This window comes from Chiloscyllium plagiosum, unplaced genomic scaffold, assembly GCF_037043375.1.
Source record: "Chiloscyllium plagiosum isolate Xiang-an unplaced genomic scaffold, Cpla_swu_hap1 HiC_scaffold_4, whole genome shotgun sequence".
Lineage (NCBI taxonomy): Eukaryota > Metazoa > Chordata > Chondrichthyes > Orectolobiformes > Hemiscylliidae > Chiloscyllium > Chiloscyllium plagiosum.
In genome coordinates, this window is record NW_028270142.1 from 62,853,586 (window position 1) to 62,866,887 (window position 13,302).

General features: G+C 41.4%; 1 protein-coding gene across 1 annotated transcript in view; it reads left to right on the top strand.

Annotated features, from left to right (window-relative positions):
• dok6 (docking protein 6) overlaps positions 1-13,302 on the top strand; it is a 437,905-nt gene that overhangs the window by 371,181 nt on the left and 53,422 nt on the right. The window contains exon 5 of the mRNA XM_043688473.2: positions 5,972-6,161. Coding sequence (XP_043544408.1) covers positions 5,972-6,161 — 190 coding nt within the window. The remainder of the gene's footprint in view (positions 1-5,971; positions 6,162-13,302) is intronic.

Consider the following 13,302-nt stretch of genomic DNA (forward strand, 5'->3'; position numbering starts at 1 on the left):
CTTGGAGTGGAGACTCAACCCATTAACATGGACCCTGTACAGCCCTTGCTGCTACCACTGCCAGTTTATGCTTGAGTGAGCTATATGATTCACTAGGTAACAACCCACTGAAGTGCTGTTGTCTCTGCTGGTGCCTGCATAGTTCTTGTAATAACTAGTGCACCCTCTAAAGACATCAGATCCTCAGAGATCCTCTTTGCAAAAGGCAGGGCCACTGCTCATCTTGTGATACTAGTGTCTGGGAGAGGCAAGTTGGATGGGGATATGTAATATATCGATGCTGTGTTCAGCTCAGAGTCACTTTGTATTTCAAATTTCATTGTTATTGCTGATCAATTTCTGTTGTTCAAGAACAGTAGACATCTGGGATTAATGAATGTCTGTACTCAACCAGCAGCACGTAGCATGGAACAACAATCAGTCCCTGACATCCACTGAATTGATTCACAAAAATGCATCGGTAACAACAGTGGATTTTACAACACAAACAGATCAGCTGTGATCTTATTAGATAGCAGAATATAGTCACAGAGCCAAATAGTTAATTCTGCTCCTAATTTGTACATTCATATGTCCAGAGGAGATGTAATCAATTCTGTCACTTTGCTGCAATGAAGCATCAATTTCTTCATCTCTGATGCTCAGAAAGGCTTCTTAATCTAGTGTCTTCAGCATGTGATGCTTGTATAGAAAATCTGCATCATCTCTGTCTGGTCATTGAGTTAGTCAGCCAGTCAATTATGCGTGTAATGTAACATTAACATGGGTAATATTATATCCCAGGCTACATAAGTCTGAAATGTCATTGGTGTACATAGTTAATTTGTTAATTAACTTCCAGATGTCTGTCTCAATTAAAAAAATCTGAGTCTCTATGGAATATGATACCTGGGCTAATATATAGAAAACCACATTACATCATAATGGCAATAAGTAGATAATAGAAGGTAGTCACAGCAAGTTAGTGTTAAAGGTTGAAAGGTAATAGCAACAGTGGCATTTGTGAAAGGTTCTTTTGCTAACAATCACCCACATCTATCTGAGTTCAGAACTGAAGTCCACACTTAATGTCCAAGGCTGAAAGCTATAACCTGTACCAAAGCATGACAGTCACAACCGTGAGTTCTCTTGCTTCCAAAAGGTCAGGAGATCACAGTACACCCTGTTTTAAAATAATGGCAGTTCCCTAGAGAGCCAGGGCAGCTCTGATCCTTGAACGAAGTACAGCTCAAAACATTAGAAAAAAACGTTATATGTAGTGTTAAACCTTACCAGTGCACAGTTGTCAGTGGATTCAATCTTTTTGTTTTCTTCTACAACAAAGTGGAAGCAGAAAGAAGGCATGTATAACTTGGGTATTTTTGGCACATCCTGTCACTGCTCCCATGCACATCTGTCAAGTGCTCTCACACCTCAGGACCAGTCCAGTTCTCTGTCAGTGTTGATGTATCCGTAACTCTGTGGTCTTTTTATTTCACGTGCAAGTTGAAAACCTACAGAATGGTGTCTGTTGAGTTAGATTCTATTGCCCTGGTTGTTCTTGCATTTTTTTCGAGACATGGTTGCTTTATGGTGTACTTTTCACCAATATGCCCTATCTGCGGGATGTAATGGTGAGTTTATCTATGAGGTTTGATACCTGCTTCTCGTGGGAAAGGCTGGCTCTGTGTTGGAAGTACGCATTCATAAAACTTAGCTTCTTGTATAGGAGGTGGGCTTATCTTCAGCTTCTAGAAGCATCCAGCTGATATCCTCTGCAAAACTGTCATTGCAAACTCTTCCTAAGTGTCTGATCAGCATACCGTTCAAATAAACTTACTGAGATATTTAGAAAAGGCAGCAATGTTGCAGAATTTAATTAGTATTCACAGTGGCCCTTTTAAAAGAACTGCAAAGTTTCAGTGTTTATTTTATGTTTGAGATAATGTAACGTTTTGTTTTCATTGATGAAAAGGATGAGATATGATCCATTTTTTAAAGTACTGTTAAAGTACTTAATAAAGTACTGATGGTAGGCTATTTAGCTTGGTCTCTGATCACGGAACTAGAAGAAATGGGTAGAAAATTAAGAGACCTCAGTTGAGAATGGAGATTAGAATAAATTTGGAATAAATTGCAGCTAAAGCAAATAATATGATGGAAAGAATTGCTACAGGAAGATATGGTGTGGAAAGGATTGACCAACAACAATGAACAAGTGGAGTGCAACGCAGACTGACTGTAAGTTGTTATAAAATCCGATTGAATGTGAGCAAATCTTAACCACTGTCTTCTCTAAGTTTGCTACAGATAGACCCACAATGCCCTTAAGAAGGGAATTCTAGGATTTTGGTCCTGTGACAGTGAAGATATGGCCAGTCAGGATGATAAATGACATACTATAATGTGGCACGGTGGCTCAGTGGTTAGTACTGTTGCCTCACAGTGCTGGGGTCCCAGGTTCAATTCCAACATTTGGTGACTGTGTGGAGTTTGCATGTTCTCATGTCTACGTGGGTCTCCACTGGGAGTTCCGGTTTCCTCCGACAGTCCAAAGACTTGCAGGTTAGATCAATTGGCCACGCTAAATTGCGCATAATATCCAAGGGTGTGCAGGCTAGCTGGGTTAGCCATGGAAATGGAGGGTTACAGGGATAGGGTGGAATACCCTTTGAAGGGACGGTGCAGAGTCAATGGGCTGAATGGCGTCTTTCCGTACTCTAGGGATTCTGTATCTAAACTCAAAACTTTCAGATGGGATAGTTGTTCCATGTATTTACTGCCCTTGCCCTTCTAGATAGAAGTTGTTGTAGGTTTGGAATGTACTGTCTAAGGATCTTTGAATTTCTGCATCTTGTGGGTAGTACACACTGCTGCTAATGAGCATAGATGACAAGTTTGGTGCCAATCAAGCCAACTGCTTTTTCTTAGATGGTGTCAAGCTGCTTGTGTTGTTGGAGCTGCACCCACCTCAGCAAGTGTATTCCATCACACTCCTGACTTGTACATGCAAATGTTTGACAGGCTTTGGGGATTCAGGAGCTGAGTTACTTGCTGTAGTATTCATAACCTCTGACCTGCTCTTGTAGCCATTGTGTTTATGTTGTGAGTCCAATTGAGTTTCTGATTAATGGTGACCACTCTTCCTCCCGGGATATTGATTCTGGGAGATTCAATGATAGCAATACCACAGAATGTCAAAGAGTGGTGGATAGATTGTCTCTTATTGGAGATGTTTATTGCCTGGCATTTGTGTGTATGTAACTTGCCACTTGTCTGTCAAAGCAAGGAGGGTTACACCCAAAACATTGACTTCTTCATCTCCTGATGCTACCTGGCTTGCTGTGTTCTTCCAGTCTCCCACCTGTCTACCTTGGATTCCAGGATCTGCAGTTCTTTTGTCTTGAAGCCTGGATATTGTCCAGATCTTTTTGCATTTGAACATGGATTGCATCAGTATCTGAGGAGTCACAAATGATGCTGGGCATATAAGAATTTAAAGATGAAAATTTTAAATTGGATGTGCTGGGATAGTGGGATGGCATGTATTGCCTGTCTCCACCTTCACATGGTAAGATTAGATTAGATTCCCTAGTATGGAAACAGGTCCTTCAGACCAACAAGTCCACACCAACTCTCCAAAGTGTAACCCTCCCAGACCCATTCCCCTACATTTACCCCTGACTAATGCACGTAACACTATGGACAATTTAGCATGGCCAATTCACCTAATCTGCACATTTTTGGATTGTGGGAGGAAACCTGCACAAACACAGGGAGAATGTGCAAACTCCACACAGACAGTCGCCCAAGGCAGGAATCAAACTCTGGTCCCTGGCGGCGTGAGGCAGCAGTGCTAACCACTGAGCCACCGTGCCACCCAATAAGGATTAGGGTTAGCCAGTGACACCAAAATCCCATGATTGAATTAAGAATAAACATCATAGGTTAGTGAATTAAAACTTAAGATCTTTCACCTTTTTTTGTGGCAATAGCTGCTGTGATGAAAATCTGGGCTTCAGTGCCATTTTTGAGTTGGGTGATCTTGTAAATATTCAAGTTGATCAGAGTTATAATTACCAATGTACTCTCATCCTATCAAATGCAATATTGCCAAGACCTTCCTGACTGGTTGTAAATGAAGTGTAGTCTGTGACTTTGAGCATGTGTCTTTTATCAAATATTGTCTTATCGCTGCAAAGAGAGCTAAGTCCTTTCATACAGAGTGAATTGTATTCAACTTTCTTCTAAACAAAAACATTTTGAAATTTTAAATAATCTTTCATAAATCTTTTAACCTTATCAGTTTGGTCAGTGTTGTGAGGGGTATACTGCACAGAACAGTGCACGGGTGTAGAGGCGAACAGTTGGAGGATGAAGAGCGAGGTCTCAAGTAGGGCAGTAAGAGACCATGCTGAGTGGGATTGTTATGGGGAGGTGGTGTGGGGTTTGAGTGATACAGTGAAGGTTGCATCAAACAATCCAGTTAGCACAGCACATGTGCCCAAAGACAGCGATGAGATCTGTAGTACCTGTTGCCTATTCCAGTGCAGAGGTAGGAGGTGGAATGTTACAATACCCTGAAAAATCAACTGTAAAACCCTGCCCTTAATTTGCCATGCCTTTGTAGTGACCTCCTTCAGCTTCATATTTCTACCCCTTGTTTCTCATCCTTGTCACTTTGGGATGCTCTACCAGCTGTACCTTCTAGATTTCCTTCCCAACATCCCTCTGCTTTGCCTTTATCCTTCCCTGATCGCAAAACCCTATTGAAAATTATTAGTCAACAAATCTTTTGACCTTGCCCCCAGTTTTATTTATCCTGTTCTTTCCCTCTTGGTGGAGAAACTGAGGACTGCAGATGCTGGAGATCAGAGCTGAAAATGTGTTGCTGGAAAAGGGCAGCAGGTCTCTGACCTGCTGCGCTTTTCCAGCAACACATTTTCAGCTCTTTCCCTCTTGGTGCCTACTTCCTGAATTTCAAGCAGTCTACAGAGGTTATTGGATACTAAGAAGGAGCTGCTTCTGTTGCTATAGTCTGCATTGCACTTGTAATCATCTAACTTAGTAAAAACACCTCTAGAACCTACTTTTTATTGCAATATTGAAACCCTAAGGCCTTGAAGGCCTGACACCTGTTCTGAGTTAGCTGATGCTCCAATAAACATTTACTTTTTAGTATCTTTTGAATTTGGATGATGCCACGCAGAATCCTAGGCCTCCAATATGGCAGACAAAAAGTTTGTGGCCATTAAGAGCTGGTGTGTTGCTGCCTGCCTTATTTGTATTGGCAAAACTATGGATTTCCAGAATCCAAACCTGAAACACCCATTTGGACCTCCTTTGCTGCATTTAGGAAAACAGTCCTAACAGGTAAACCTTATCAACAGCAGAAAACAGCCTAAATACAGTGTGATAGATATTAATTCACAATGTAAACCTCTACATTTGCTCTGTTAAGCAGGAATGATTTTTTGTTTTGTCTCCTCATCTGCTACAATCACCCATATCAAACGTGCCACTGTTATTACCAAGGATCTCATTATAATGAAGGTACAACTTAAAATGCTATCCATGTGAGCAAAGATTGAGAGGATAGAGATGACACAGGAACAACCTCTTAGAGGTCTCTAGGATTATGATAGGGTTGATGTGGAGAAAATGTTCCCACTTTAGGTAGATAACAAATTTAAGGGCTGTGTTTCAGAGAATAGCTAATTAATCCTGTTAGGAACTCTGAAGAAATATAATTTCCTAATATGGAACTCATTAACCACAAGGATTAACTGAGATGGATGTAACATAGATGTATTTAAGGAGAATCTGGACAAATATAACCACAAAGGAGAAAGAGCAGTATATATAAATGGAGTTAAATTAGCAAATATGGGGCAGGAGGTTCCTGTGAATTATAAGCAGACTTGGTGGACCAAATATTATTTCGGCTGCAAATACCTTGGTTGACCATATTGATCTTTTTCTGTGTTTTCAGAGCGGTTTAATGTTTACTTGATGCCAACACCAAACTTGGACATTTATGGCGAATGCACCATGCAGATCACACATGAAAACATTTACCTGTGGGACATCCACAACCCCAGAGTGAAACTTGTTATGTGGCCACTCAGCTCTCTCAGACGGTATGGAAGAGACTCAACTTGGTTCACTTTTGAGGCCGGCAGGTAACCATACTATTGAACTTACTATCTGTGTAACTGAAGTCATTAATGATCGCATTACATGTTCATTATGGCTAAATTGCTGTAATCTATATCACCATCACCTTCTGACTAATTAAAGATGTTGTCTAGAACCTGTTAGTTAAAACATATCAAACAATGACAAATATTAATACATTTACAGGAAATTCACTGCCCCAATTTCCACAAGAATTTCCATCGCCCATGAGGAGGGACTTTCTACCCAGACTTTCATCACAGCTGTACCTCAGAACTCTAAAGCCCCACATCTCCGATACATACAGGGAAAACCACTTCCAGTTTTACCCAATCCTGGTATTGCTGTGCAATTCCAAAGACAGATTCCACAATGCACAGACATTATATGAATTTACTCAGGGATTTTTGTAGCAGATCTAACATTTGCCCAGGAGTGCAATTCATGAATAAATCAGCTGGATATCAAAAGTTCACCCAATTCCTGGAAAGTGCTACAATTTTATCCATTGATAGGATATGGGCATTACTGGCTAGACTAGCATTTATTAGGTAAAAACAATGACTGCAGATGCTGGAAACCAGATTCTGGATTAGAGTGGTGCTAGAAAAGCACAGCAGTTCAGGCAGCATCCAAGGAGCAGGAAAATCGACATTTCGGGCAAAAGCCCTTCATCAGAAATGCAGGCAGAGTGTCTGAAGGATGGAGAGATAAATGAAAGGTGAATGGGGGTGGGGCTGAAGGTGATAGGTCAGAGAGGAGGGTGGAGTGGATAGGTGGAAAAGAAGATAGGCAGGTAGGACAAGTCACGGGGACAGTGCTGAGTTGGAAGTTTGGAACTGGGGTGAGGTGGGGAAAGGGGAAATGAGGAAACTGGTGAAGTCCACATTAATGCTCTGGGGTTGAAGTGTTCCGAGGCGGAAGATGAAGCATTCTTCCTCCAAGCGTTGGGTGGTGAAGGAGCGGTGGTGAAGGAGGCCCAGGACCTCCATGTCCTCGGCAGAGTGGGAGGGGGTGTTGAAATGTTGGGCAACAGGGCTTGGTGTGCCTGTCCCAGAGATGTTCTCCCAATGTAGAGGAGACTGCATTGGGAGCAACAGATTACATTACAGATTTTACAGATTACATTACAGTGTGGAAACAGGCCCTTCGGCCCAACAAGTCCACACTGACCCGCCGAAGCTCAACCCACCCATACTCCTACATTTACCCCTTACCTAACACTATGGGCAATTTAGCATGGCCAATTCACCTGACCTGCACATCTTTGGACTGTGGGAGGAAACCGGAGCACCCGGAGGAAACCCACGCAGACACGTGGAGAACGTGCAAACTCCACACAATCAGTCGCCTGAGGCGGGAATTGAACCCGGGTCTCTGGCGCTGCGAGGCAGCAGTGCTAACCACTGTGCCACCGTGCCACCCACAACGGATACAATGATATTGGTCGATGTGCAGGTAAAACTTAGGATGTGGAAGCACATCCGCCAATATCATTTATTGTATCCGTTGCTCCCGATGCAGTCTCCTCTACATTGGGGAGACTGGACACCTGCTGAAAATGTGTTGCTGGAAAAGCACAGCAGGTCAGGCAGCATCCAAGGAACAGGAGAATCGATGTTTCGGGCATAAGCCGAAGGGCTTATGCCCGAAACGTCGATTCTCCTGTTCCTTGGATGCTGCCTGACCTGCTGCGCTTTTCCAGCAACACATTTTCAGCTCTGATCTCCAGCATCTGCAGCCCTCACTTTCTCTTGGAGACTGGACACCTCCCAGCAGAGCGCTTTAGGGAACATCTCCGGGATACCCACGCCAATCAACCACACCGCCCTGTGGCCCAACATTTCAACACACCCTCCCACTCTGCCGAGGAAATGGAGGTCCTGGGCCTCCTTCACCGCTGCTCCCTCACCACCCAATGCCTGGAGGAAGAATGCCTCATCTTCTGCCTCGGAACACTTCAACCCCAGGGCATCAATGTGGACTTCACCAGCTTCCTCATTTCCCTTTTCCCCACCTCACCCCAGTTCCAAACTTCCAGCTCAGCACTGTCCCCTTGACTTGTCCTACCTACCTATCTTCTTTTCCACCTATCCACTCCACCCTCCTCTCAGACCTATCACCTTCATTCCACCCCCATCCACCCATTGTACTCTCTGCTACCTTCCCCCACCCTCCTCCCTGACCTATCACCTTCATCCCCACCCCCACTCACCCATTGTACTCTATGCTACTTTCTCCCCACCCCCACCCATCCTCTCAATTATCTCTCCACCCTTCAGGAACTCTGCCTGTATTCCTGATGAAGAGTTTTTGCCCGAAACGTCGATTTTCCTGCTCCTTGGATGCTGCCTGAACTGCTGTGCTTTTCCAGCACCACTCTAGCCTAGAATGGCATTTATTGTCCATTCTTAATTGCCCAGAGAAAATTAAGAGCCAACCACATTATTTTGGGTCTGGAATCACATGTAGGCCAGACAACACAAAGACAGCAGATTTCCTTTCCTACAGGACTCAGTGAACCAGATGGGTTTTTACCACAATCAAATAAATTTACACAGTAGCAATTAGACTTATATTTTTACTCAGAGTTTTATTGAATTCATGGCAGGATTCAAATCCATGTTCTCAGAGCATTAGCCTGACCTTCTGGATTGCTCATCTAGTGACATTACCTCACTTCCTCACAATGCTTACCGTTCTGCTCTCCCTCACCATGTACGATGTTCGCTACCTCTGGCACCTCAAATGGTGCCCGCTTCCTCAACACCACACTACAACTACTTATCATCCTTACCCCCATCCTCTCCCCCACTCCATCTCTCCTTTTACAGCCTCCCTCTCCTCCACCATAACACCACACTGCATTCGGAGCTTATACCCTCCTCCCCTCACCATCTGATGTTTGTTGTGTTGGCTTCACTGTATTGAGCTGGTCTGCTCTACCACATTAATGCTGTATGATCAAAGTGAAAATGTGCCATGTTTTCTTTTATCTTCAGTAAGCTATTGATTGTAATTGTGGCATGCTAAAGTATAATTATAAAATGGATTGAGACTTTCCAAGCACTTTATTTGGACTCTACCGATTATGGAGGTTTATAGTTAAGCACTTATGAAGTCCATTTATTGTTCATGAGAAATTCCATTGGGTTTTCCCAGAAACTGTCCAACCTTAAGAATGTCATCAATGGAGAGCAAATGTAAATAACTTCTATATAAAGTGATGAAGCTGAATTTTCACACAGTCTCCACAGATTGTTGCCCTAACTTTGATAGAAAGAATATAAAAACCCTAAGATAATGAAATGAATTTCCACAGTGGCCAATTGGGATAACCCTTGCCTGAATTCATCCCCCTAGGTGGAGCTAAAATATTAAAAGGGTAGTAATGAGTCTGGAATGGTGAAGATACAATTACACAGTGTATGTGATCAATGTGTCATTGTGTAACATTAATGGAGCGCTCATTTGCAGTAATCTGATCCATCTGTTGATGATGAATGTTTGATAACTGCATTCACATTTCAGCAACAGGTCACTTATCTCCCTGGAGCATTGGCCCAAACAATAAAACCAAATGGAGGTTCATCCATTAGGAATGAAACTAAATAAAAGTATTAGACTGTGCCCTATAAAACATTTGCCTTTTAAGGGTTCTATCATACAAAGGAAGTTATCTCAATGTTTATTCCATATAGAGCTATACTCTCACCAACTTACTGGAAACTATTGCTATTCAGAGGCAATTCATTTAAATTCTGACTAGTCACAGAGGTGAATCATTTTTTAAAAACAACTTTTTCCTGTAAAGCAAATTGAATCAATGAATTGGCAGTAAATTTCTGCTCTTATATTTGCTGGAATCAATTTACGTCGATACTCTTCACCATTTTTAAGTTTGAAGCTGTTTTATGTTCAGTTAATTACATAATCTACAAATATGTTTAAATCAATAAAAATTAAATTAAGCCATGGCAAAAATTAAATCTAATCATTGGCCCATCTTTCTAAAGAAGAAGTAGGAGAGGCAGAAGGCATTAGGTTTGGAGTTATTTTGAGTAGCTTGTCATAACTCTGTTTTGTCTCTATATAATCTAGTGAATTTATGTTTAGAATCAGCAGGATTTACATTATTTGGTTATGGTTATTGCCCAATTAGTTAGGAAACAGTATTTTAATCAAACTGGAGAGGGTGGAAGGATTGTACAATTGATTTCTTCATATTATTCTCGTGCAGCCTTTCCACTTATTCAGGACTTTCATAGAATCAGGAATACTTCATGGCCGTTTAACAATGGCAGGAGGCACCTGGATGCAAAGGGTCCTCTACTCTTTACACCCCATCAGTCCCGTTTCCCCCCCCCCACTTTTCATTAATTATACAAAGGTATTAATTATACCTTTGTTTCAAACAGGTCTGCTTTTTGGTGGAAGGGGAAATGGACAATGTGATTCATAGATTAGGAAATCTGGAAGTGGAGCCATTTAAACTTGCCAATAAATTCAGACATTCCACTTTTGTTGGTCCAAGAGCTTTAACTCATAGTCTGAGAGTCTCGAACTGATTGATTGTCTTAATGTAAGTGCTCTATTACGGTGGATGAGGTCTATTCAAGTGTTTGATCTGATTTTTTTTAAACTATCTAATGTGAAATGGAGGGATTAAGCTTCCATGAGTGCTATAATAAAAGCTCTGCTGGACTGCTTTGGTCAACAGGCCATCTGGTATAGTTTAGGGGAAAATCCAACCTCAACTTTTGAAATGGCATTCTAACCAACCTGCTTCATCACTAACCTGCCCCATGTCTCCTTGAGACTTGCTTCCAGGGTTAATGGGGTCAGTTCTACTCTTGCATTCAAGGGGAAATTATAAAGCAAGGCAATCGACTGAGTTGGGTATTTTCACAATGGGGCTGAGAAAATCCGGCCCTTACACCAGCAAATAGAGGAAATTATGCACACCAGTGGTAGAAACCAACTGCAATAGGGTTAGGGTCTTCCTAAGTCTCTCAAAATTATATTAAATTGGTTGTTGTTGCACTATTTGATTCACACTGGACATAATTTTTGGACTTTGAGCTTTTAATGATTCATTGCAAAACAATTAAGCAGTGTTAAATCTTTCCTTGTTAGCTGTCAGATTCAGCATTTTCTCTGTGAATATCATTTTTCCTTTTTGAAACTAGCAAATGAAAAGATGTTTTTCAGACGAAGTCATCCTCATTGAAAGGAAGATATTTACTTGCACACAAGTTTTTGAACGTATCTGAGGAGGTGTGTTTTGTATCTACATTTCACCAAGGAAATCTTTCTCTCTGTCCAAATTGTGCTCCTGAATTATATGCCACCTTTCTGTATGAACAGAGTAGCAGCCTGAAGGTGCTGTTAGTTTAAGGAGTACATGCACAATGATAAACCTGTTCCTAAACATAAAGCTAACCTTTGATGTCAGTGAGTGATATGTCAGTAAATCATAGTTTTAAAATGATTGAGTTGTGTTGTAATGGTTCTTGCCATCTTTGTCTCCTGGTAAGTTACACTTATTTATCACCTATTTATTCATTCATCACTGTTTAAATCTAAACAAAGTTTAGGGCAGCATTGGTAGCTCAGTGGTTAGCACTGCTGCCTCACAGCACCAGGATCCCAGGTGCGATTCCAGCCTCAGGTGACTGTCAGTGTGGAGTTTGCACATTCTCCCCGTGTCTGCGTGGGTTTCCTCCGGGTGCTCCGGTTTCCTCCCACAATCCAAAGATGTGCAGGTCAGGTGAATTGGCCATGCTAAGTTGCCCATTAGTGTTAGTGTTAGGAGGAAAATGGTTCTGGGTGGGTTACTCTTCGGAGGGTCGGTGTGGACTGGTTGGGCCGAAGGGCCTGTTTCCACACTGTAAGGAATCTAATCTAAAAGTCTGATATTTTACTGACAGTCATCGCCCAATTGATGTATTCTCCATAAAGGTTAGGTGAATTGGCCATGCTAACTTGCCCGTAGTGTTAGGTGAAGGGGTAAATGTAGGAGAATGGGACTGGGTGGGTTACAGGTCGGTGTGGACTCGTTGGGCCGAAGGGCCTGTTCCCACACTGTAAGTAATCTAATCTAATCTAATGTCACCATTAGTCGGAGTCCACTTGCCAAACAACCAGTATTTTCTTCTCGTAGAACATACTATGTTGTACCCCTTTACAATGGTATTTCTTGCAAATGACGAATGAGTGCAAGACAGAAAAATGGTCAAAATATGTTTTCACAGTAATACATAAGTTTTGCACTACCAAACAACTATTTAAATTTATATTTGAACATATTCTTGAAGAGGAATGATTTTAAATCATTATAAGTGCCTAGTCAGTGTTACTAGTTATTGGTATGGTCCCAAAACAAAATGTTCTTGCTCCCGGAAGTATTCTGACTGAACAAGGATATCTCATAATGAAACACATTTACTAAGTATGGTATGGCAAAGAAAACTGCCTTGATTTAACTACTCGCTGTACAAAGAATTTCCTATTTCATATTTCTGGAGATACATACGATCCTAAAGTGTAAACTTTTGGGCAACTACTTTTAAGATTATTTAGTAAAATTTTGTTCGTATTAATCCTGGATTGCATTATGGGAACAATATTATAAAGTGTAAAGTAATTAAATTCTCCTACAAGCAAACATAGTATTTTGAAATCCAACTAGATATAAATGTAGCTTATCTAAACAAATATGCTAACAGTATACTCACAATCAAATTATAAATCATAGTTTTGCTTGTCTCAATAGCAAAGAGATTTTATCTAAGATCTGCCCTATCTGCTTGGTCTATGATGGTGCGGTGTGACGATATTACCTAGAGGCCAGGTTTAAAGAAAGTCCTTTTGTTTGGAAACAAGTTTACCATAGTCATTTACCTTCGCATCAGTTAGCGTATGCTTTCTTGTCCTAATACCCTTAATCATAGCAAGAAATTTCAACTACTTGTGTAGTTCGACCATTTTCCCCACTCTTGGCAAAGATGAAAAGTTTTCATTTTTCTGGCATAAATCTTCAACAGTGATCCATAAGAAGATGTGTACATCACAGGTTTTCAGTTGTAAGCTCAATCTAGAATATTTGCCCTGCTATGAGATACAATGGATAAATTGTAATTGTTA